Genomic DNA, 22,357 nt, shown 5'->3' with positions numbered 1-22,357 from the left:
GACAGGGAAGGAGAACATAAAATAACGTGTATTAACTAAAAAACTGTTAAGACATAAAACTTGGCTCGTCCATCACAGCCAAAAGAGAAACAAGAGTCAGTTACATCGATGTCAAGCAGAAGGAAAAATACAAGTAATTCAAGGATTGGTCATATTTGGGGCCAAAATGATGTTTGTGTTCCCTTCCTTTTCAAAAACCTAAGTTTTGTTTGCCGCCATATACAAGAAGCTGGTGTCTAATAGCAAGTGATGCAATCTAGAAGTTCGTTGTATGGACCAGATAGGGACTGCTCAGAATTTCCATTAAAGTCTGGAATTCTTTTGCCACGGTTTGTAACAGGCTTTCCTTGCATCGGAGAGAAAATGGAATGCAGGCGGGGATGGCCGGGTGAAGATACAATTCAATACAATACTATAGTAATCTCAATGGCAGCTCGCATATTGAGATCTGCTTCCTTGGTTCTGAGTCACTTAGGCTTTCCCGTTCCCTTTCCTGAAGATCCTCAGTTTCCCCCTTGAATTGCGTAAAATGGGTAGAACTGTAAGCGCCTGAAATTCCTAGGGTTGGTGACCCCTGGTGCCAGGAAGGGGTCTCGAGTCTTCAGTCCTCAAAAGTCGCCTTTCAGGCCTCATTTAGAACATGACAAAGCCACATGAGTCCTAGTCCCGAGTCCCACGAAGAGCTCAGCGCACCTGGAAAATCCAGTGCACCGCCGCGGACCCACTCTCAACTCCGGTGAAACAATACCAGAGACGTCATACCCTAAAGCCCCCGCCCACTCAGAGCCCACTAGCGGGCGCATGCGCAGAACAGGGGCGGCCCGGCAGCCATCCTGGGGTTGTAGGAGTTTGCACGGTGGTCACAGTCACGGAAAGGCCTGGCTTCCTCCCCGTGGTGAGGAGATCCCCGGCAGCGGCCATCTAGGAATACTACCCGAAGAGAAACCAAGGAAGCAGCAGTGCAGTCTCCAGCGCCTTTCCGTTTCAAACCCTAACATCCGGTTCGTTACCGGTTCCGGTCCCCGCCTTCACTTCCGGTCGCCTTCCGTTCCGCTTCGGCCGGTCCTTGCGTCCGCTGCCGCCGGTTCCGCCGCGCTTAAGGTGAGGGGACGCCAGCACCCCGGCGCGCTGCCCGCCGAGGCGCCGTTGGGGCCGGGTCGCCGCAGCATTGCCCTCCGGTGGCCGGCCGCGGCGGGTTGGGGGCTGCTTGTGGGCGCCCGGGCGCGTCGGCCTCAGTCTGCCGCCCAGGCCTCTGGCCCCTGCCCGCCCGTCGCAGGGGCCGCCGCCCTCCCATCCGGCCTGCTCGCCCAGGTCGAGGGCTTGCCGCGCCCCAGTGGGTTTTGCGTCCCCAAACTTCGTTCCTCTCTTTGGTGGGGTTTGACCATCTCGCCCTTTCACCCTCCCTGTTGATGGCATCCGGCCCTGTTGGGTTGGGGGTCTCTTCCTGCCTTCTGTGCTGTCCCTAGCAGTCACTTCCCCCAGCTGTCGCCTCCGCACTGCCTGGCGGTGGCCGCGCCGTGCTGTCCTGCCCAGGAGGACAGGAGTTCCCCGTTACCTTTCCTAGGCTTGGTGAAAAGTTACCCTCTCCCCTGAGTTCCCGAGGTGTTAACTTTTACCGCTATGACTTTCAGATTTCCACCTTTGCTACTTTTTTAGTTGTGAGATCTTGGGCAAGCTGTTTTCCTTCTTTTTCAGTTTTCTAATCTGTATAATGAAGACAGTAGTTGTTAGTTCAGGATTGTGAATAGTCAATGAGACGATTCAGTTACGTTGTTTAGCATGGTACCGTTATTCTGTCTTTACCATCGTTCCTATTGCTGTTTGCAGTTTACAAAGTGCTGTCACGGTTGTTGTCTCACGTCTTAACACTGTTCCTGTCAAGTAAATGTTAATAGCCTCATCTTGAGGTGGGAAGTGAGGACTTGACCAGGCAGTATGTTAGGCAGACGAGCAAACCCAAACAGCCATTCTTGCCTCTGGGTTCAACATAAAGGTGTGCTCCTAGCTTACTTGTTTGGGTTTGATAGCCACCCTCTCCCTCCCAAATTATTTTTTGGTTTATAAATCTAATGGGGTCCAGAATGATACAAAATATTGTGTGAGAAAGAAGTTTAAATGTGAAGACATAAATGACTCATGCGTTTGCATTGCGTTGCTCCACTGTGAATGATCTGAATATTGAAGAAATGAGGTTCAGTAACTTTTCAAAACAGTTTTAAGGACGTATGCATTTAAAATTCTTATGGTCTTTGTTTTGTTTTACTTGGTCCTTTAGAGCGATTGCCAGCTTGGAATTCCCACGTGTTGTGGCATCGGTGGTACATAACGTTTGTATACTGCTTTGCTAAGCGCAGAGCCCCTGCCACCTGGCACATTTTCTTTTTTAAGGCTGAGGAAATTGAAGAGCCTAACTTTGGCATGCCTGGGTGGTGGGGGGGAGGTGGGGATAGGGATTTTTAAAACACTAATTGCTAGATCCCTTCTTTCTAGCCCCAGTTACGTTTTTAACAAGTTACCAAGTGGGGTCAGTGCTGTTGGTGGGTCTAGACACCATACTTTTTTTTGAGGCAGATTAGCCCTGAGCTAACATCTGCCACCAATCCTCCTCTTTTTGTTGAGGAAGGCTGGCCCTGAGCTAACATCTGTGCCCATCTTCCTCTACTTTATATGTGGGATGCCTGCCACAGCGTGGCTTGACAAGTGGTGCGTAGGTCTGCACCTGGGATCCGAACTGGTGAACCCCGGGCCACCGAAGTGCAACGTGCAAACTCAAGCACTGCACCACCGGGCCAGCCTCAAAACACTTTCTTTAAGGTTTTAGGAGAGCAGGTTGTAAACATAAGAGAGTAAATGTAAGTGAATTTATGGTGCTCTCCTGTAGCTAGCATGTTGAAGACACCTTAAGTTTTGCATATTCAGATTCAAAATTGCCTTCTCTCTTGCAGTTGGTTGTAATACAGGAAGAGTGCAGTCAAATGCTTCGTAAAATAAAGTGACAGCATTTTGAAATACTACTATTTTGAGATTAGAAAATTCAGTTCTCTGACTGCGGGGAACAAACGTAGGGAAGCTGGTATAAAGCTTTATGAGGGAAGAGACCTACATGCTATTGTTGATGAGAGTAGCAACTGTTATATAATCTTTGTGGGCTTATATCTGTGCCTGTGAGTTTTGTATTTACTGATCTTTGATGCCTTAACTCCTGTTGGTCCAATTCAAGAGAGGTGGTTGGGGAAGAGAAGTATAGGAGAAGAAATGTGAGATTTTGTCAGAAAACCTGTTCTGTTACCAGCTGTGTTTCCACGAGCAGCTTACATAACCTCTCTGAATTCTCGTTTCTTTAGTTGTAAAAGACGGAAAGTTATCAAAAAACCTTGTTAAATGAGATTTGTCTGTGTAAAAACTGTCCAGTTTATTAAATATGGAATAATGGCTATTTACTATTTATTTAGCCCCATGCCCAGAAATTTCAGTTCTAGTTTTTCAAAAACTTTATTTAACCAATGCTTACTTATATAGTGCTTACTATGTGCCAGGTACTATGTGACTTATAAATATTAACTAATTCGATCCTCATAAGAACCCTAAGAAGTAGGTAGTAGTATCATCCTTATTTTACAGATGAGGAAACCGAGGCACTAAGAGTCAAGTAACTTCCCAAAGTCAGCCAGTAGGTGAGAGAGCTGGGATGTGAGCCCGGATAGCTGGCTCTAGAGTTTGTGCTTTTAGCAGCAGACTGTACCACCTTCTCAAACGTTAGGTGAATGTGGATGGTCCATGATGGAGGAGCTTGCCTGCAGCATAAACCTGATCAACAGAGAGGGAGGGTTAGGTAGTTCACTATTGCAGCTTTCCAGCTGGACAGGGAGAGTCTGATAGAGTATTAGGAAGTAGTAACTCTAAGCCAAGGGAGGGTGGGGAAATTTTAACTTGGAGTCCTAAGAACTTTGGGCATTCTGCTAGCAATTCTTTCTTTCTTTTTTTTAAAAAGAAAATTGACCCTGAGCTAATGTCTTATTGCTAGTCATCTTTTTTTTTCTTCTTCTCCCCATTGCCTCCCAGTACATAGTTGTATATTCTAGTTGTAGATCCTTCTGGTTGTGCTATGTGGGACGCTGCCTCAGCATGGCCTGATGAGCGGTGCCATGTCCGCACTCAGGATCTGAACCAGCAAAGCCCTGGGTCGCCGAAGTGAAGCGCGTGATCTTAACCACTCGGCCACGGGGCCGGCCCCCGGTAGCACTTCTATAAGGAGAAGATCTCTACCATCAAGTTGTAAAATAGGACTCAAACTGCACAGCTTATGAAACTTAAAGTTACAGGTTTGGCTACCTCTTTTTTTTTGAGGAAGATTAGCCCTGAGCTAACATCTGCTGCCAATCCTCCTCTTTTTGCTGAGGAAGACTGGCCCTGAGCTAATATCCATCCCATCTTCCTCTACTTTATATGTGGGACGCCTACCACAGCATGGCTTTGGCCAAGCGGTGCCATGTCCGCACCTGGGATCCGAACCCGTGAACCCTGGGCCGCCAAAGTGGAACATGCAGACTTAACTGCTGTGCCATTGGGCTGGCCCCTGGCTACATGTTTGATATATCTATTTTAACTTGTTTATGGTATATGCCTTTCCTTCTAGGTATCTTTTTGCTGAACGAAAGCTGACTCATCATATGTTTCAAGGATGGCTCTCCCTATCATTGTAAAATGGGGCGGACAGGAATATTCAGTGACCACGCTTTCAGAAGATGATACCGTGCTAGATCTCAAACAGTTTCTCAAGACCCTTACAGGAGTGCTACCTGAACGCCAAAAGTTGCTTGGACTCAAAGTTAAAGGTAATTCTCGCCTCACTTCAAATTTTTGCATTGATATATTTAGGAATTTTTATATTAGCTGTTATCTGTTCTCTTTAATAAGTCTTTCTCCTTGGAGATTTCTTTGATAGGGATATTCCTAAAATTGTTTTATGATAAAAGTAAGAATATTAAAAGTTACTTGAAAATACCACCACTGTTAAGATTACCTTTGGTTCCACTTTACCTTGGTTGCTTGTTAAACCTTTGGCACAGAAATCCCAGGTACAACAGTGTAATTCCCAACGTCTACCTTCTAGCACAGTTTTTCCATTACAACTTCGGCCTTGAACTCTCCCTAAGTTATCTTTTCTGTTTTGAAAGTGATGATGATTTACAATGCTGATTTAAAAATTATAAGCAGTGTTCATATCCGGTCCGAAATGGACTTTCCTGGTGTTTTTCTTGGTCCTCTCATTGAAGAGTGAGTTTCGAATATCAGTAAATCTACACTTTTATCTTATGTGCTCAGTTTTCAAGACCCCCTGGAAAGTAATTATCTTCATCAAGTTCTTCATCGTGAACAACAAGATAAAACATGAATTTATTTTGTTTAGTTAGTTGAATACAGGTGATCCTCTAAGATGGAGTTGGGGAAAAAACAAACCTTGTATTAGTTGCTACTATTTAGTGTGTTAGACATAGACATGGCTATTTCAGCAGTAACATTTGTTAATTTAAGAAAAAAAAACTGCTGTGGACTCTGTACCAAACCTTTTCATGTTAGGGTTTTGTATAATGGAATAGTGAAACCAGCACCTGAACTTTAGTGAGAAAACAGTCATTTGCTTGTATTGTAGGCAAACCTGCAGAAAATGATGTTAAGCTTGGAGCTCTCAAACTGAAACCAAATACTAAAATCATGATGATGGGAACTCGTGAGGAGAGCTTGGTAAATGTTTACTTTTGTTACCATTTGTCCCTTTGAAGATATTATGATTTATATCACACTGTTGTATCATAGTTTTAATTGTGGTAAAATTGTCAGTTTAGCAGCTAATTTAAAAGGAAAGCTGCACAGTGAATGTGGTATTAGCTCAGCAGGAGACAAATACTGGGGAACTTGTTAGTTATCTAGTTAGTCATAAGTATAGTAATAGTGCAAGTGGTCAAATTTGACATGGTGAATATGCCCAGTTGAATGTATATAACGAAATATAAAATGTGGAAAATTTCCCACAGTGTGTGCTTGAAAGACTCTTGAGCTCAGGTCTTACCTCTGATTTGCTCTTTATGTTGTGTGTGTATTTGTTATGTTGAAGATAATGTGGTAAAACAAACTATTTTTCATCTTAATAGGAAGATGTCTTAGGTCCACCTCCAGACAATGATGATGTTGTCAACGACTTTGATATTGAAGATGAAGTAGTTGAAGTAGAAAATAGGTAAGTGCTTTTCACTCTCAAAGGAAATTGTAATGTGAGAAAAGTGAATGTTTCATCTGACTTTATTTTTCCACTAGGGAAGAAAACCTACTGAAAATTTCTCGCAGAGTGAAAGAGTACAAAGTGGAAATTTTGAATCCTCCCCGGGAAGGGAAAAAGCTTTTGGTACTAGATGTCGACTATACGTTATTTGGTAAGTCAGCTGAGAGTGTGCTTCATCTCCTCTTACCCACAAGAACTTTTTTTCCTTTTGTTTGTTTATTTTTTCCCTGCAATATAAAATATTTGAAAGCTTTTCTTGTCATTACAAAATGAAATAATTTATTGTGGAAAATACAGATAAGCAAAAAAAAAAAAGTCATCTGTAATCCCGAGACGCAAAGATGACCACTGTTAGGTTTTGCTGTGTATCTGCCAGGGTGTGTTTGTATGTATGTGGTTTTTACTTTTATTAATGATATATTGAGCATCTTCTCAGCCACTTAATATTATTCATTGTAAATTATATATATATTTTTGTCACAGTAATCTAGTTTATGGATGCATCATAATTTAATCAAGTCATTCCTTTTTGATTAATGTTTAAGTTTTTATGAGGATTATTTAAAATCATTTTTGATGTTTTATCCTGGTTTTCTGTTTAATTATGTTTGGGGCAGATTCTTGAATTTAAAATTTCTCATGTCAAGAAAAAAAGAAAGATTCGTTTTATCCTCTCATATTGCCAGGAAATGATTAGTTAACTCCTGATGCTAGAATGAATTTATCTACCTCTAATCCTGAACTTTGCATGTTATCCGTTAATGTACTTACTCACTTACTAATTTAAAAATTGGATTGTTAAGTTAATTAGACCTGTCATTCTGGTGACTTTATCTGGAAGGTGAATGACTGAAAACGAGTATTGATGGCCCTAGTTTGTTTTTCATATCATAAAGTAACATCTATACTTTAGAGACCACGTAAGAAAAAAATTTACAGTTTACTATATAATCCTGAATTCTAGATATTGGTCTTCAGAAATTGAACAAAATTGATCAATTAAGATGGGATCATAAGGATATTAAATTGTGTGCTTTGCAAGATATCTTTTTGTCAGCCAATGTAATTCCGTGTAAAGTGGTTTGCTTTTGAGTGTTTATATTACATTTCGTAAGTTTCGTTGATAGTAGGTACTTGTCTATACAATAATAAACTAATAATCATCTATGACTGATTTTCTTTTAGACCATAGGTCTTGTGCAGAGACTGGAGTAGAATTAATGCGGCCGTATCTTCATGAATTCCTAACGTCTGCATATGAGGATTATGACATTGTTATTTGGTGTAAGCTATATTTTTTGTTAGATTTCCATGGAAGTAAGGCAGTTCCTTATATTTTTCTGCTTTCTACAATGTGACTTAAAAGGACCTGTGTATAAACATGATACATTTTTCATTTGTTTTAACAAATTTCTGATGAAGCGTATTTGATTTTCTTGCATCACAATATAAACTTATACATAAATTTGCCAAGTGGCACTGAAATAGTTCAATATAGGAAGAGAGTAGATGATGGTGTCAGAATAAAAATAGTCTTATTTTCACAAGACCCCACCTTGATTAGGAACTCTCCTTTCTGATCTTTACTGTAGAATCTTTGATGCTTCAGGATATTGTGGCTTTCTTCTTTCTTTATCACTCTAGCTTCAAGACACTTGGAGAAAGAAATGTATAAAAAAATCACAGTGATTTAGTTCTTCAGATATAAAGGAATATGAATTCACTTAAGGAAAATTAGTAAACGGGCTAAAGCAATGTTACTCAAATTTTGGTCTCTGGAGACCATTCCAGGAACTTGAAGGTCTGTGACAAGATAATGAGTTTGCTCCACAAAGTAGATTTACTGCATTACTGAGCACACTGTTTAGTTCAATTGACATTTTTTTGTGGCAAGACTTTCTTGAAAATGGAAGCAGTGTATTGATTTATCTCTCACTTCCTTACAAACATGTAAAGTTGCCTCTTGGCAAGTCATAAGCAGAGAATAGCCACCCTGATTGTGAGTTAAATAAAAGCCCATCAGTTACAGATGCTACAATTTATTTGTACTAGGTTTTTGATGAGAGGCCACGTGGTTATTACAGTCAGTAAATTTCCTTTGTACTTTTCTTTATAATCGGAGTATCTCGATTGTTCAGTGTTAATGAGTCCACAGCCATTAAGATTAAATACATAGTTAAATACACAGTTTTCTGGTTTGTAAGATGCAGAGAAGAAAGCTTCCTTTGAACCAATTCTTGTTCAGCAACTCTGACATCTGAGATGACATCTGAGAAAAAAGTTTATCCTTTAAATGTTATTAAAGTAGACTGAGAAACTTACAGAACCTTTTATAGTCTTACGTTTAAAATAAGTTAGTTTTGTAAATTATGATATTTCGTGGTATTATGTTGAAGAAAGCACTTCACTTTGGAGCTAAATAGGCTAGAGTTTCAATTCTGGCTTTGTCCTTACTGTGTGACAGTGGGCAGGTCAGTTAATCTCTCTGAGCCTTAGCTTCCTCATCTGAGAGAAGATAAGAAACCTATATTATAGGGCAGTTGTAAAGTAAAGATAACAGTACAGTAACTAGTACCATGTCTGACATACAAGAATTGAATACTATATAATAATAACTGAAAACTTTTTATTAGCTGTGAGTGTTGTTGTTTTTTGTCTGGGAATTATTGACCCCAGTTAGAGACTGAATTTAAAAAATTGTTTTCCCTATCTTGTGATCGTCATTGTAGATACATCCATCTCTAAAATTTTAGTACCACTAACCAGTTCTGCATGTAAGGTGCTGCTTTTGGTTTTTGTGTGTGTGTGCTAAAGATTTTTATTTTGAGAACTCAGGTACCTCTTTTACCTTTAAAAAATACATACACACACTTTAAGTAATTGAACTTATTTTCCCTTGATAAACATTTTACTTGGTAATACCTGTATAGTTTAGTCTAGTAACTTAGGACCAGGAGGGTACATAAAACTGAGGGTTGAATTTTAATATCAGTGACCTCCAAACTGGTTCATGTCTGGCAATGAGCAGCCAATAGCATAGACACAGTTTATGAATTTAGCTGACTCAGACCCCTTGTTAAAAGCTGCTAGATTCAATGAGGGCTAAGTTTCCTGAGCCTAGCAAAATGCTAATTTTCATTGGACCTAGCATTCTTCATCACTAGCTTTTTTTTTTTAGGAATAAGAGTTTTCTTTTTATTTATTATTTTCTAAATTGAAGTGTAGTTGACATACAATATTAGTTTCAGGTGCCTAACGTAGTGGTTCAACATTTATGCACATTACAAAATGATCACCATGACAAGTCTAGTAACCATCTGTCACCATGCGAAGGTATTACAATATTATGGACTATATTCCCCGTGACTTATTTATTTTATAACTGGGAGTCTGGACCTCTTAATCCCTCAGCGTTAACTTGACACATAACATTAGTCTGCTTATATTGACGTACATACCTGTGCGTTGCCTGGCGGTAGGAGCATAGGATAAAATGGAGATCCAGGCACCCTAAATTTAAGTTTGGAATTGATACAGAATAGTGTTGGGCTGTTTTTAAATAGGAGTTTTAGGTCTTGATTTATAAATTTCCTAGGTTCAAAGTTCTTTGGATCATTGGTTACCTATATCTTTTAAATAAAAGTTTAAATTTTATTCTGTCTTGAAGGCACACTAAAATAAGTTTAGTTTTGTACATACTTGAAAGTTACCATAAATATGCTAGGAATTATTATCTATGATGCATTTGAACTTTTAGTTTTGCTTAGAAAACTTAACTGACTTATTTATATACAGAAGAAAGATTTTTTTAAATGAAATTCAAGCTTTTCATTTGTATTGTATTATCATTCCTCATGTTTTAGCTGCAACAAATATGAAGTGGATTGAAGCTAAAATGAAAGTAAGTGCTAGACAATCCATTAAAGAATGTTTTCAAATTGCATTTCTCCTTTTAGAAATTCCAAATGGAATTAATTTCATTCTCATTGGAGGGCATTTAGTAGATAAACAAGTACCGGTATCAGGAGTAGACGTGTGTTTAAAGTCTGTTTAATGGTGGATTATATTGAGTACGTAAGTCTTTCAAGAAAAAGTATAGCAAAGCTCCCCCTCCTGTTTTCCTCCATTTGCAATAATACTTTCTTTGCTCTGATGTATAATACTTAAAGGAGTGATGCTCTTCTAAAATAGTAAATTTAGAAGGAACCTGTCTCTGGCTCACTTTTCCTTGGATTACCATTTACTGACTTAGCAAAATGAAATTAAAAAACTTGCTAGTTGATGAGCAAGATGTGGTGGCCATTTTGGGTAAAAAGTTGGCAGTATGGGAAATTGTAGCTGGAATATTCAGAAAGCCTGGAATTTTCCACATTATTATATTTTAATCACATGAATATTTGTATTTATAGGAGCTGGGAGTGAGCACAAATGCAAATTATAAGATTACCTTCATGTTGGACAGTGCTGCTATGATAACAGTGCATACTCCGAGGAGAGGATTAATAGATGTAAGAAGTCATTTTTCTTGTATTTAAAGACTTGTTTATTTTCTAGTGTACTTTCTGTATTTATATTGATGGAATAAACTACATAAAGAGTTTAGAATACATCTGAGTGGATAGTAAAGTGTCGGTTGAGTTTGACATAGGAAGATGTATTCAAGCTTAACAGATTGGATGAAATTAGGGATCTTGAGGCAGCACTGTCAAGAAGGGTAATGGATAATTGTCCCGTGATGATGGCAGCATAGTGTTGCTAAAGACAGAGTAGGTGAGAAAAAATACTGAATATCATAAAGGAGGATACTAGAAACAAATCAAAATGTACTTGCCCTGCCCTGTGTGAAACTGATAAATAAAGTCAGATGCACTATGATGCGTGTACTTGGGGGTGACATGTGCGTAGTAGCCCTAGAGAAGAGCAAGAAGGACCATCAGAGAAAGGGTTGGGCTGAAAAGGTTAGGGTTCCTCACGTTGTTTGCTTGTCAAGGAACTAGTCATATTGTTGAGCTCCTGCTATCTGCAAGGCCCTGAGACAGGCACTGTTGGAGATGAGGAGATGTCCATACTTTTGGAAGCTCACAGACTAATAGGAATTGGGGAGAATTTAGCAAACTGGGAAAGCTTAAGGAAGACTACTGAAATTTTCAAAATCATAAATAGCCATTGTTGGGCTGGCCCCGTGGCTGAGAGGTTAAGTTGGCGTGCTCCGCTTCAGTGGCCCGGGGTTTCACTGGTTTGGATCCTGGGTGTGGACATGGCACCACTTGTCAGGCCACGCTGAGGTGGCGTCCCACATAGCACAACCAGAGGCACTCACAGCTAGAATATACAACTATGTACTGGGGGGCTTTGGGGAGAATTAAAAAAAAAATATTGGCAACAGTTGTTAGCTCAGGTGCCAGTCTTTAAAAACAAGCATTGTTTAAATGCATGGGATTTGTTCAGTAAAGGAAATCTGCATACATCAAGGGAAAAATATAATTTATGACCTACTGAAGTAGTACATTTACAGAATCCGAAACACTGCAAAGAAGTTTGGGAAATGTTAAATGTAGTACTGTTTCTAATAGTGAACAGTTAGAGGAATAAAAATAAATCCTTAATATCCAACCGTAGGGAATTGGATATAAAAATTTTAGTTCATCCACATAATGGAATGCAGCCAATCATTTGATGTGGTGTTTTAGTGATTTAAAATTTTTTCACGATACATCATTAAAGTGAAAGAAGTGTTTTAGAGAACAGTGTTTGCAAACTGTTAGAAGATAGTTCTTAACCTTTCGTTCAGAGTTCCCCTTAACGAAAGATCTGTGAACTCTCTGAGGCTGCTTCTGTTTATAAAAAAGACTGGAGGTAAATAGATCAGAATATCTAGTTATTATCCTTGGTACTGACTGGATTATAGGTTTATTAAAAATTTTCCTTTGACCTTGTCTGTGTTTTCAAATTTTTTCCTACAGTCAGCGTGTTTACTTCTCTAATTGAGAGCAAAGTAGTCCATGTTTTGGGGACAAATGGCACTTGACCTAACCAGAAAATGACAGCACTATTTTTTTCTTTTTAAAGATTTTATTTTTTCCTTTTTCTCCCCAAAGCCCCCCAGTACATAGTTGTATATTCTTCGTTGTGAGTCCTTCTAGTTGTGGCATGTGGGATGCTGCCTCAGCGTGGTTTGATGAGCAGTGCCACGTCCGCACCCAGGATTCGAACCAATGCAACACTGGGCTGCCTGCAGCGGAGCGCGCGAACTTAACCACTCGGCCACGGGGCCAGCCCCAGACAGCACTATTTTAAGAGGATGTTGGATTTCTCACCTTGGGTGTCATAAAATAAAGGTCTTGCCATATTTCTTTAGGCTTTTATTAGCTAAAAAACCAAGAACATGGCTGACTGTGTCAGCTCCTATATATTTGTCTTCAAGTATTTTGGGGGATTTGTTTCAGTCGTAAACAAATAGTGAAAGCAAATTCAGGCACATCAAATATTCTAAATAATAAAATTAAAATACTTTAATAATATTCTTTGCAGTAGCTAGGACACTAAGAAGGAAAAAGGCTTTCTTCATATTAAAATAAATTATATAAAGAGAAAAAGAAAACATTTTTAAGTGATAACCTTGGGGCTGGCCCGGTGGTGCAGCAGTTAAGTGTGCACATTCCACTTCAGCAGCCTGGGGTTGTCTGGTTCGGATCCCGGGTGCGGACATGGCACCTCTTGGCAAGCCATGCTGTGGTAGGCATCCCACATATAAAAAGTAGAGGAAGACAGGCACGGATGTTAGCTCAGGGACATACTTCCTCAGCAAAAAGAGGAGGATTGGCGGCAGATGTTAGCCAGGGCTAATATTCCTCAAAAAAAAAAAGGAAAATGATAACCTTTATCACCAATTATTTACTGCCATTTAATCTCTTATTACCATATAATTTCATACTACCATAAATGAGACTCCTGCCTTCAGCAAAAAGTACTTTTCTTCTAGAAGTTAATTTATTTGAAAAAATTTTCAGAATGTGTAAAATACATTCACATGATTAAAAAATGAAAATAAAGTACGCAATGAAAAGTCTTCCTCCCACCTGCTCCCTCCAGCCTCTTACTCTCCCTCCTACGGGCAATCACTGTTCTTGTGTGGTCTTATGGAGACTTTATGCGAGTACCAACAGATAGGAATATATTAGGAATTATCTTTTTTGAAGGCCCATTTTAAGAATTCAGAAATGAAAGCAAGAATTTACAAATTACAGTGCTGTTGAAGTTAAGCAATCAGATGCCCTAGAAATTGTGCACCTGTGCCACTGCTTTAAAGACAAAATCAGTTTTTCCTCAACAAAATATTTAAATTCTGTATTAAAAGAGACAGGTATATTGTCCATCACTAAGGTTTTGTAGCTTTGAAAACCGACCTCATGGTGACGCTCAAGCTCTGAGGGAGTATGCATTAGGCCAGGAAGTCATGCGACTGCTCAGCAGACATCTGAACAATTGTTTTAGATTCTTACTTTTTGAATTAAATAATTATTCTTCCTTTGACGCCAAATCTTCATATTGTAATTATGGAGAGTCTTATAATAGGTTTAGTTCAGTTAGATATGAACAGACCTTTCAAAAGTTAACATTTCAGGATATCACTGTGCTTAAAAGTGTGTTGCATCTCAGTTCTGGTCTGTTCACACAGCCAGCCATTAACTGTCTTACAGGAGGAAAGAAATACTCTGGCATATCTGCAGGGTCTTTTGCAGTATCTCTGCTTTCAAGAAAGGATGAATTATTAAAATTTGAGTTAACTCTGAACTTTTATTCTAAGGTAAAGCCCCTTGGTGTTATATGGGGAAAGTTTTCGGAATTTTACAGCAAAAAAAACACCATTATGTTTGATGACATAGGAAGAAATTTTCTGATGAACCCACAGAATGGACTAAAGGTAAGACATAACTTTACTTGCCATGCTCACATAATCTGGAATAAGTGGTAGAACTTTAGCACTCTTGAATTTCATAAATTTTTTAAAGTACTCCATTCTTATGGTCAAAGGCAAGAAAAGCTTAAGTATTTAGAAAAATTCATATAAAATTGAACATTTTCTGTTTCGCATTGCTGTCTCCTTGGTTAGCCAGCTCATTCAGGTATTCTCCTCTTAGCTCTGTGGAGCGACGTGGGCTTACTAAGGTTGATGTGTAGCATTCGTAAGTGAAAGCATCACACGTTTTATTAGGGATGCAAATCTTGGAATTTCTGATGTTCTGATGAGCTGGAAAACTGGCATCAGGGTTTTTTTTTGGTCTTTTCTTTTTAACTGAAACTAAGAAAAGGTATTTGAAAATTTCACTCAGGGTAAGTAGAGATCTTAGAATTATAGATGCCAGAGCTAGAAGGAATCTCAGTTGTTTGTCTACCTTCTTAACTTTATAGAAACAATCTGAGGATCAGAAAGTTCATGACTTGCCCAAGATGATGTATGTAATTGGTTAATGACAGAATGTGAGTTAGAATCTAAGTGACTTTATTCCTAGGCCGGTGAGGATCTTAGCATGAAGTCACATGCAATCTTGTGTAGGCATGATAGTGACATTTAATCCTGGTATCAGTATAAAATTGGTAAGAGAGAAATTTGAAACTTAAAATTTCTGGTGCCTGTGGTTGCCTATGTGTCAGTACAACATGAACATGGAAAAGATAGCTCCATATTATGGTAGCATGCAAATGCAGTGTCCATCTGAAGTGGAAATCCTGACACTAAGCTAGTTTTCTTCTTAGTCCTGAACTTTTCCACAAGCTGGATTCTTGATAACTTTAAAAGGTAAGAGGAAAACTTGAAGGAAGTACATTTCTGAAGCATTCCTTGCAGACTGCTGATGGTAGTCTTTGATGCACAGTCAGGGTAGTTTAGGGACAGAAGGCTAATCTAGGTAGTGACTTGCCACAAATATAAAAGCTGTTGACTTGGAAGAAAAGAACTTGGGGTAGATTGGTGGTTTTGTTACCCTTTAAAAATGGTTTCTGTTTGAGACTTTGGAAGCAGTGCTTTTCCTGTGTGGTGTTTACCAGGCATAAGGTACAGAAGTAGGTTCTTCAGTCTTGAGAAAAGATTCAGTAGATCTCAGCTGAATTCTCTGTGAAACTAATGGTATTCCCTGTACTGGAAAGGAGCTGAAGTCATGATATGCGAGGAATGATTTTTGAGGAGAGGTTTAACTTGAAAATATCTATGTATAATCATTAGTTTCATGTGTATTTAGAAGAAACTATTTTCCCAGCTAACATTTGAGCCCTACTCATCTCTGGATGCAGAGAGATGATATTATAAATTTCTAGTTATTCATTGTTACTTTACAGAAGGATTTTTTTTTTTTTTTTTTGACTGAGGTATGCAGCAGAATCACTGAAGGATTTCCTAAAAATATGTGTCTCCACCCCCGAAAGTTCTAATTTAGGAGAGGTATTTTTAAGCATTTCACAGATGATCTCTCGCATGTCTCCGTTTGAAAGCCTTTCTTAAGAAGGTGGCTATTAATGATCTGCCCACATTGATGTAGACGCAGTTTTGAAATTGAGAAATATTCTTACATGTGTTTTTTTTTTTAATCACGGTCTCGTAATGCTCTTGGTAGGAATCTCAAGAGAGTTCACAGAAATCTTAAAGATAAGACTGCTTATTTTTAAGTTTTAACTTCTAATGATAATATTAATAATAATAAGCTTGTAAACTTGCTGATCTGAAGATTTGAAATGAAATATGGAAGGCAGTGTGAATTATGAATCTAGGAGTGAGCTGAAAGAACTTGGGTTTTGGTCATGGATAAATCAGTTGATACTCTGAAAACTTCATTTTTATTATCTATACAAGGAAATGATGACGTAAGAGAATGCAGATAATCTAGACCATTTTAAGTTCCTAAGGTGTTTCTTTGATATGAGACAACAGTGGTCGTGTATGTTGCCTGCCCTGCTCGTGAGCACGTAGATCCGTTTTGAAGAATGGTCTAGTAGGCAGTTATTATACTGGAACAAGTGAAGTCTATTAGGTGAATAATAGTTTTTTTCCACTTAATTAGGTTATTTTAACTATTAGATCCAGAATCATTGGGGTATTTAGTTTTGTTGTTTAATAGTGCTTAAGACCAAATGTTTAGAAGGTAAAAGTAACCTGGCAGGGCCTTGGGTTGAAAATCTTACTTACTAGCCACTGACTCTGTACTTTGTTTTTCAGTCTAAATCCCTTCCTGCTTTTAAACTTGGAATCACTTTGGTGCATTGTATATTAATAATTTAAAAGTTAATATGTTCCCTTTACAGTCTTTAGCTGAATGAGGGAACACTTTAAAACATTACAGTGTTGCCCGCGTTTATGCAGAAACTCATTTCACTACATCACAGTATCCTGCCTGTTTGCTTCCAGCCCCAGGGCTTAAACAAGGCCCTGCAGAGGATCTGCTTGATCTCCCTCATTCACTGCCACTGCGTGAACGAGCACTGCCTGCACTACCTGTTTGGAAGTAGCATCTCCTGCAAGTGCTTGCTTTTGTGCAGACCCACTGACAGTTCTTATCGGTGCCTTAGAGTTGTGGGAGCCCAGCTGACTAACAGCTGTGAAGGTCCCTGGCACCAAGCTATTCTGATGCGAGTAGAACATATAGGAAAATTTTCTTCTGACCATTTCAAGCTAGTGGTGTGTTTTTCCAATGAGAGAGAAGAAAAGTGTATAAAAAAAATATTTACAGGGCTGTCCTGGTGGCGTAGTGGTTAAGTTCGTGCTGCCTCTGTGTCCCAGGGTTTGCTGGTTTAGATCCTGAGTGTGGACCTATGCACCACTTATCAAGCCATGCCATGGCAGGCATCCCACATATAAAGTAGAGGAAGATGGGTACAGGTGTTCGCTTAGGGCCAGTCTTCCTCGGGGGGTAAAAAAAGACGAGGATTGGTGGCAGATGTTAGTTCAGGGCTAATCTTCCTCAAAAAAAAAAGAAAACATTTACAGTGTGGACTCCTTTGGACTCATTGTACTCATCAGGTGACAATGATTAAATGTCATCTGTTTTTCAGTGTTACTCTGTAAATTTAATAACTAATGATTAGTTTGCATTTTCTCCAAACCACAGTAAGGATATGTTAATACTTTACCAAGTACCATTTATTCAGTCCTTACATGTGTTTTTCAGGATTATGGGTGATTTTTTAAAAATAGTTTTTAGAATGGAAAAGTCCAAATATAAACAGAACTACATTGAATTGTGTATTGAACCCTCCTGTGTGCATCCAGTTTAAACAATTTATTAATTCATGGATGATTATGTTTACTCTGTACCCTACCTGCTTCCTTCTCTGTGATATTTTGAAGCAAATCCCAGACATATCATTTACATCTAAAATTAATTAAAAATTTTTGAAAGGCTATCTTGAGTTGCATAAAGATATTTGAGTTGATGTCTTTAGAAAAGCAAAACTCTTTATTGCAACTGTAACATAAAGAAAAGTGCATAAAATTTATAGTTTAACAAATTGTTATAAAGATGACATATAACTACCACCCAAGTCAAGATACAGTACCCCTTGCTAATTACAGTCCTTCACCCTGTCTACCGTCCTGCCTTTTATGCTTTTGAAATGAATGCTTTTTGTCATAAACTATATCGACCTTAAAAATTTGGAAAATATGACTATTCTGTTTGTGGGAAAACTCTTGTGTAATTAAAGAAATATTTTTATGGAGACTTTAATTATAAAGAAAAATGCTTATGATAATATGTGAGAGAAAACAGGATATGTAAATATACAATATCGTAGCTATATAAAAATTTCGTAGAAAAATACTGAAATGGAAATCATCAGTGTTAAAATTTATCTCACTCCTCTGTTGGATCAAGTTTGTATTTGGGTTAACTTTTTATGAATGAAATGATGTGAATGAAATTAATTAGTAAGAAGCAACTGGATTGATAGAAGGGAGAAAAGTCTAAGCAGTTTTGCAAAGTAGAGAAGCCACGTAGGGTTCAAGTACTGTAAGAAGGCTGGTGTTAGGTTCAGGCTGGAAAGATAACATAGGCGAATTAGGTGGAAGACCTCTTAACCTGTACTATAAATGTTTGTACTATGACTGTCAGTTTATTAGAGTAAGATAACGTAAACATAAATTTTAGTGTTGACATCCTTGGTAATATTTTAATCTTGTTAACTCATTTAAATAATAGGATAGTGTAGATTTGTACCAGTTTTCTTATTACAATGTTAAGTGCTGGATAATGTTTGTTTCCTAATAGATAAGGCCTTTTATGAAAGCGCACTTAAATCGAGATAAAGACAAAGAACTTTTAAAATTAACTCAGTACCTCAAGGAAATAGCAAAACTAGATGACTTTTTGGACCTAAATCACAAATATTGGGAAAGGTAAGTGCTAATTGCTTATTCGTTTCCTTTTTACGTTAATGAATGATAAGACTGTCTGGCAGCCCTTGTATGCATGTAACTCTTAATTTTTATTTAAAATGGGTAAATTCTAAAACTATTTTCTAATCCAGTGACATCTCCCCTGGAGGTATTTTTCCCTTTCGTCTTAACTTCATAGCTTGTTCATAAACCCTCATCTCTTAAGATCTTTAATACTTCTAGTAGAAACGACTTGAGAGACTGGTGTGTTTGTGATGCTACCTTTAAATTACTCTGCGACATTCGGTAGGTCACTCTTTTATGAATCATCTGGGAACATAATCCCTGTTCTTGTACTGTAGAATAATGTCAGGATAAAATAAAATACACTAAAAATTTTTCTGTTAAAAATTACTCTACAAGTAACCTCTCTGTGTAGCAGAAAAATTAGCAAACTTTTAGAAAAACAGTTACTTAGGACTTTCCTTTCCAGAGAGGACCACTATTACCATCTTGGTATATTGTCTTCTAGTCTTTCTTCTAAGCACAAACATATACATAAATCTACATGTAGACCGCATATAAACATTATGATTTTGAGGTGAGGACAAACCTCTGGAGAAGCAGGCAGAATTATTAGGTGCTGCAAGTAATTTTTTGGAATTAGATCTTTAAAGATCTGATTCCACTAATACAAGGAACTGTTTATGTACTTACGACACTTTGGCTTTTTAAATTCCACTTTCGGCTTTTAGCTCACTCTGACATACAGCTTCTTATTAGAGTCTCATAATTCTATTAGGAAGATAAGGCAGGCATTTTTATCTTCATCTCCACATTGTAGATGATGTAACTAAGTCAGAGAGATAACAAGTGCTACAGTGCCACAAAGTAAGTTTTGCAACATCAAAACTTGTCCAGGTTTTCTGATTTTAAGATCTCTTTTCCTACCCCATACCACTGAGTATAGCAATTCATAACTGTGAGAAATAGAGATATAAAAATTTAATTTAGTGGTAGATTCCTATAAAATAATATGAAGAAAAATTTGTTTGCTTAGTAAATTAACATCTCTGCGTCTTTACACTCTCGATCAGTCCCTTAGCATCTTTGGCCCGCTGTCTTTATGCAAGAAAATAATATCTTTAAATAAAGTTTGAGATGTTTTTGGAAATTACAGTATTATTTAATATATTCCTTTCCCATTTGGAGGTAAGGCAGTATCAGAGTGCAGCCTCCAAAGCCCGTTTTGAGTCTGAGCCCTGCCGCTTTCTTGGCGTGTGAACTTGGGCTTAGCCTCTTTGTGCCTGTAAAATAGGATTAAGTTCTAATAGACAACTCTTCATAGGGCTGTCATGAGGACTAAATGAATTAATTAATGTACTTAGAACAGTGCTTGGCACATAGACAATTAACAGCTGTCAGCTATTAACAATTATTACTCATCCTGAAAAGTTTTGTTATTAAGATAAACTCCTTTTGGAAGAGAGATTGTTATCATGAATTTAGCATGATCCAGCTTAGATATCTATTTTATTTCTTGCAGGTATCTCTCAAAGAAGCAAGGACAGTAATTACAAGTTATCCTGGCAGTTATTCAAGATACTTGAGATCCATGAACTTCTTGCTTTTATGCTAGAAATCATTAAGATCGTGCTGGACACTGAAGCAAATACCAGACTGCTTATACTTGGTCTTCCAGTTTTTTGTAAATTTAATTTTATATTTTTTGAAGATGATAGCAATATGCTAAAAAAAATTATCCTTTTTTTCCCCTGTGTGAATATGCTGTTACTCTTGAAAAGTATTTTCTCCACCATTGAGTACTGAGTTTTTTTCCCACACACAAAAGAAAATGGACAAAAATGTATACTCAACAGTGTCATTTTCTGACTTTGGAAACAAGTTACGTCTTGTGGCTTTGTCTCATTTTTTTGTTGTTTGACTAAATCTCAAACCCATCTTGAAACTACTGCTCTTCCCTGTAAAACCAAAAAAAAGTTTCTGAGTGAGGAACCTAGTTTGCTATGTTTAAAATCACCAGAAGTTTTTTTTATTCCTTTGTCATAGACACATTTCTCTTCTTATTCCACTATTTACATCTTTAATTTCTGAGCTGTCTCCGTTTGGTCTCTGTGTGTGTCAGTGTTCTTTGAGTAAAACTGGAAAACGTCAGCTATGACACAGACATGTCATAGTTTGAGAAATAGAAAACATGAGGCTGAAGAATAAGGAACAAGTGTCTGTTTCTTTTTGGTGGCTAAGTAGAAGCACTTCTGCCTAAAACCATTGTCAATAAAGCAGTTAAAGGCAATATATTGGAACATATCACTGGTTCTGCCCTAAAAAGCATGACCACAAAGTTTTTGTTCTGTTCCAGCTGTTATCCTGTCTAAGTGCAAACACTGTGTTTCAGTGAAAATATCTAGCCATAAGGTTAAAAAAAAAAATTATTTGCAATGCTTATGCCTGCAGATGTGTGATGTGACCACTGTTTTGTGTTGACAGTATTGCGTTATACAGTTCTTGTGTTTGAAAGGAATCTGGTCCTTCCAAGTAAACATGGTGTATATTGTTCTTACGGGACTATTGCAGTGGGGTAAATAATAAATACCTTTTCTTAAAACATTGCTTATTTGCTCTATATTATCCCAAATATTTTGCCTAAGCTTTGTTGAATCACAGAACAAAACAAACATTAGCTTCAGGCAAGGACTTCTGGAAAAAAAGTAAAGGTGTATGGTTTTAGAAGTGTGTATATCACCATTCTTGCCTTCAGAATTGGTTTTAGCAGCTAATTAGATATGTTAAATTACTAAAATCTAATAAGCACCATGTTTTCAGAAAGATAAACTATTTTATTTGTGACAGATTATTTTAAAGACCTACAGTGCAGAAGAGTTTTGAGAACCCTTAAATAATTAAAATGACTCAATTAAAATGTGATTCTTAATTATAAGGCTAAATTTAGATATTTAAGAATGAAATAGAATTTTTTAGAGTATTCATTTTGTTGGTACGTTTTCCCACTGTACTGTAGAAGGCAGTTTATTAATCCAAAGTACGTGTGGGAAGGGCTTAATCTTTTTAAGAAAACTAGATATTTTTTAAAAAAAGTATTTAAATAGGTCAATGAAGAACAGACATTTCTAAATCAATATACACTAAAATAGAAAAATTATCAGTCTCAGGAAGCAAAGTAGGATTTTTCAAAAACATCTTCTGCCATTAGGTGGTGCCCAAACCAAAGTTTACTAACCAGCATGCTGAGTTAAGTAATTCTGGGAGAACATTATCATTGTCAGTTTATTTAGGTCACATGTGCTTGTGTGATGACTACATTCGCAGAGTATGGGAGTTCTAGTTTGTCTTCTGCATCTCATGAGTTACTGAACAGATCTGTCTGTATCTCTATGCGTGTGGCACACGTGACAGAACCAGGAGATGACTTAGTTCAGATGCATATTCTGCTGACACAGTGAGTTAGTTTTATGATATATATGTTCCAAACTTTCAATTAGTATCTGATCATGTTTCATCTAAAAACTGCAGACCATCTTTGAATCTTTGGTTTAGAGGGCAGTTTGAGATCTCGTAGCCCCTCAGTTCTTTATGAATATCAGTTATTGGACTAGTGATACCTATAGGAGTTACGCAGTTTCAAAGGCAAAGAATAAACAAGTCCTTAGAGCAAGTAACTGGAGCCTGTTCTT

The 22,357-nt window shown here is 37.8% G+C and overlaps 1 protein-coding gene across 1 annotated transcript; it reads left to right on the top strand.

Annotated features, from left to right (window-relative positions):
* Positions 1 to 760: 760 nt before the first annotated feature.
* UBLCP1 (ubiquitin like domain containing CTD phosphatase 1) lies at positions 761 to 21,270 on the top strand. The gene is made up of 11 exons (XM_008515165.2): positions 761 to 1,101; positions 4,637 to 4,835; positions 5,654 to 5,745; positions 6,153 to 6,238; positions 6,316 to 6,431; positions 7,466 to 7,564; positions 10,144 to 10,181; positions 10,690 to 10,788; positions 14,088 to 14,204; positions 18,538 to 18,665; positions 20,191 to 21,270. The coding sequence occupies exons 2-11, from the start codon at positions 4,682 to 4,684 to the stop codon at positions 20,216 to 20,218; spliced, it is 957 nt and encodes a 318-aa protein (XP_008513387.1). The 5' UTR covers positions 761 to 1,101; positions 4,637 to 4,681; the 3' UTR covers positions 20,219 to 21,270.
* The last annotated feature ends 1,087 nt before the right edge of the window (positions 21,271 to 22,357 follow it).

This window comes from Equus przewalskii, chromosome 13 (genome assembly GCF_037783145.1).
Source record: "Equus przewalskii isolate Varuska chromosome 13, EquPr2, whole genome shotgun sequence".
Lineage (NCBI taxonomy): Eukaryota > Metazoa > Chordata > Mammalia > Perissodactyla > Equidae > Equus > Equus przewalskii.
The sequence above is the reverse complement of the archived record's forward strand: the minus strand, read 5'-3'. Positions and strand labels throughout refer to the sequence as shown.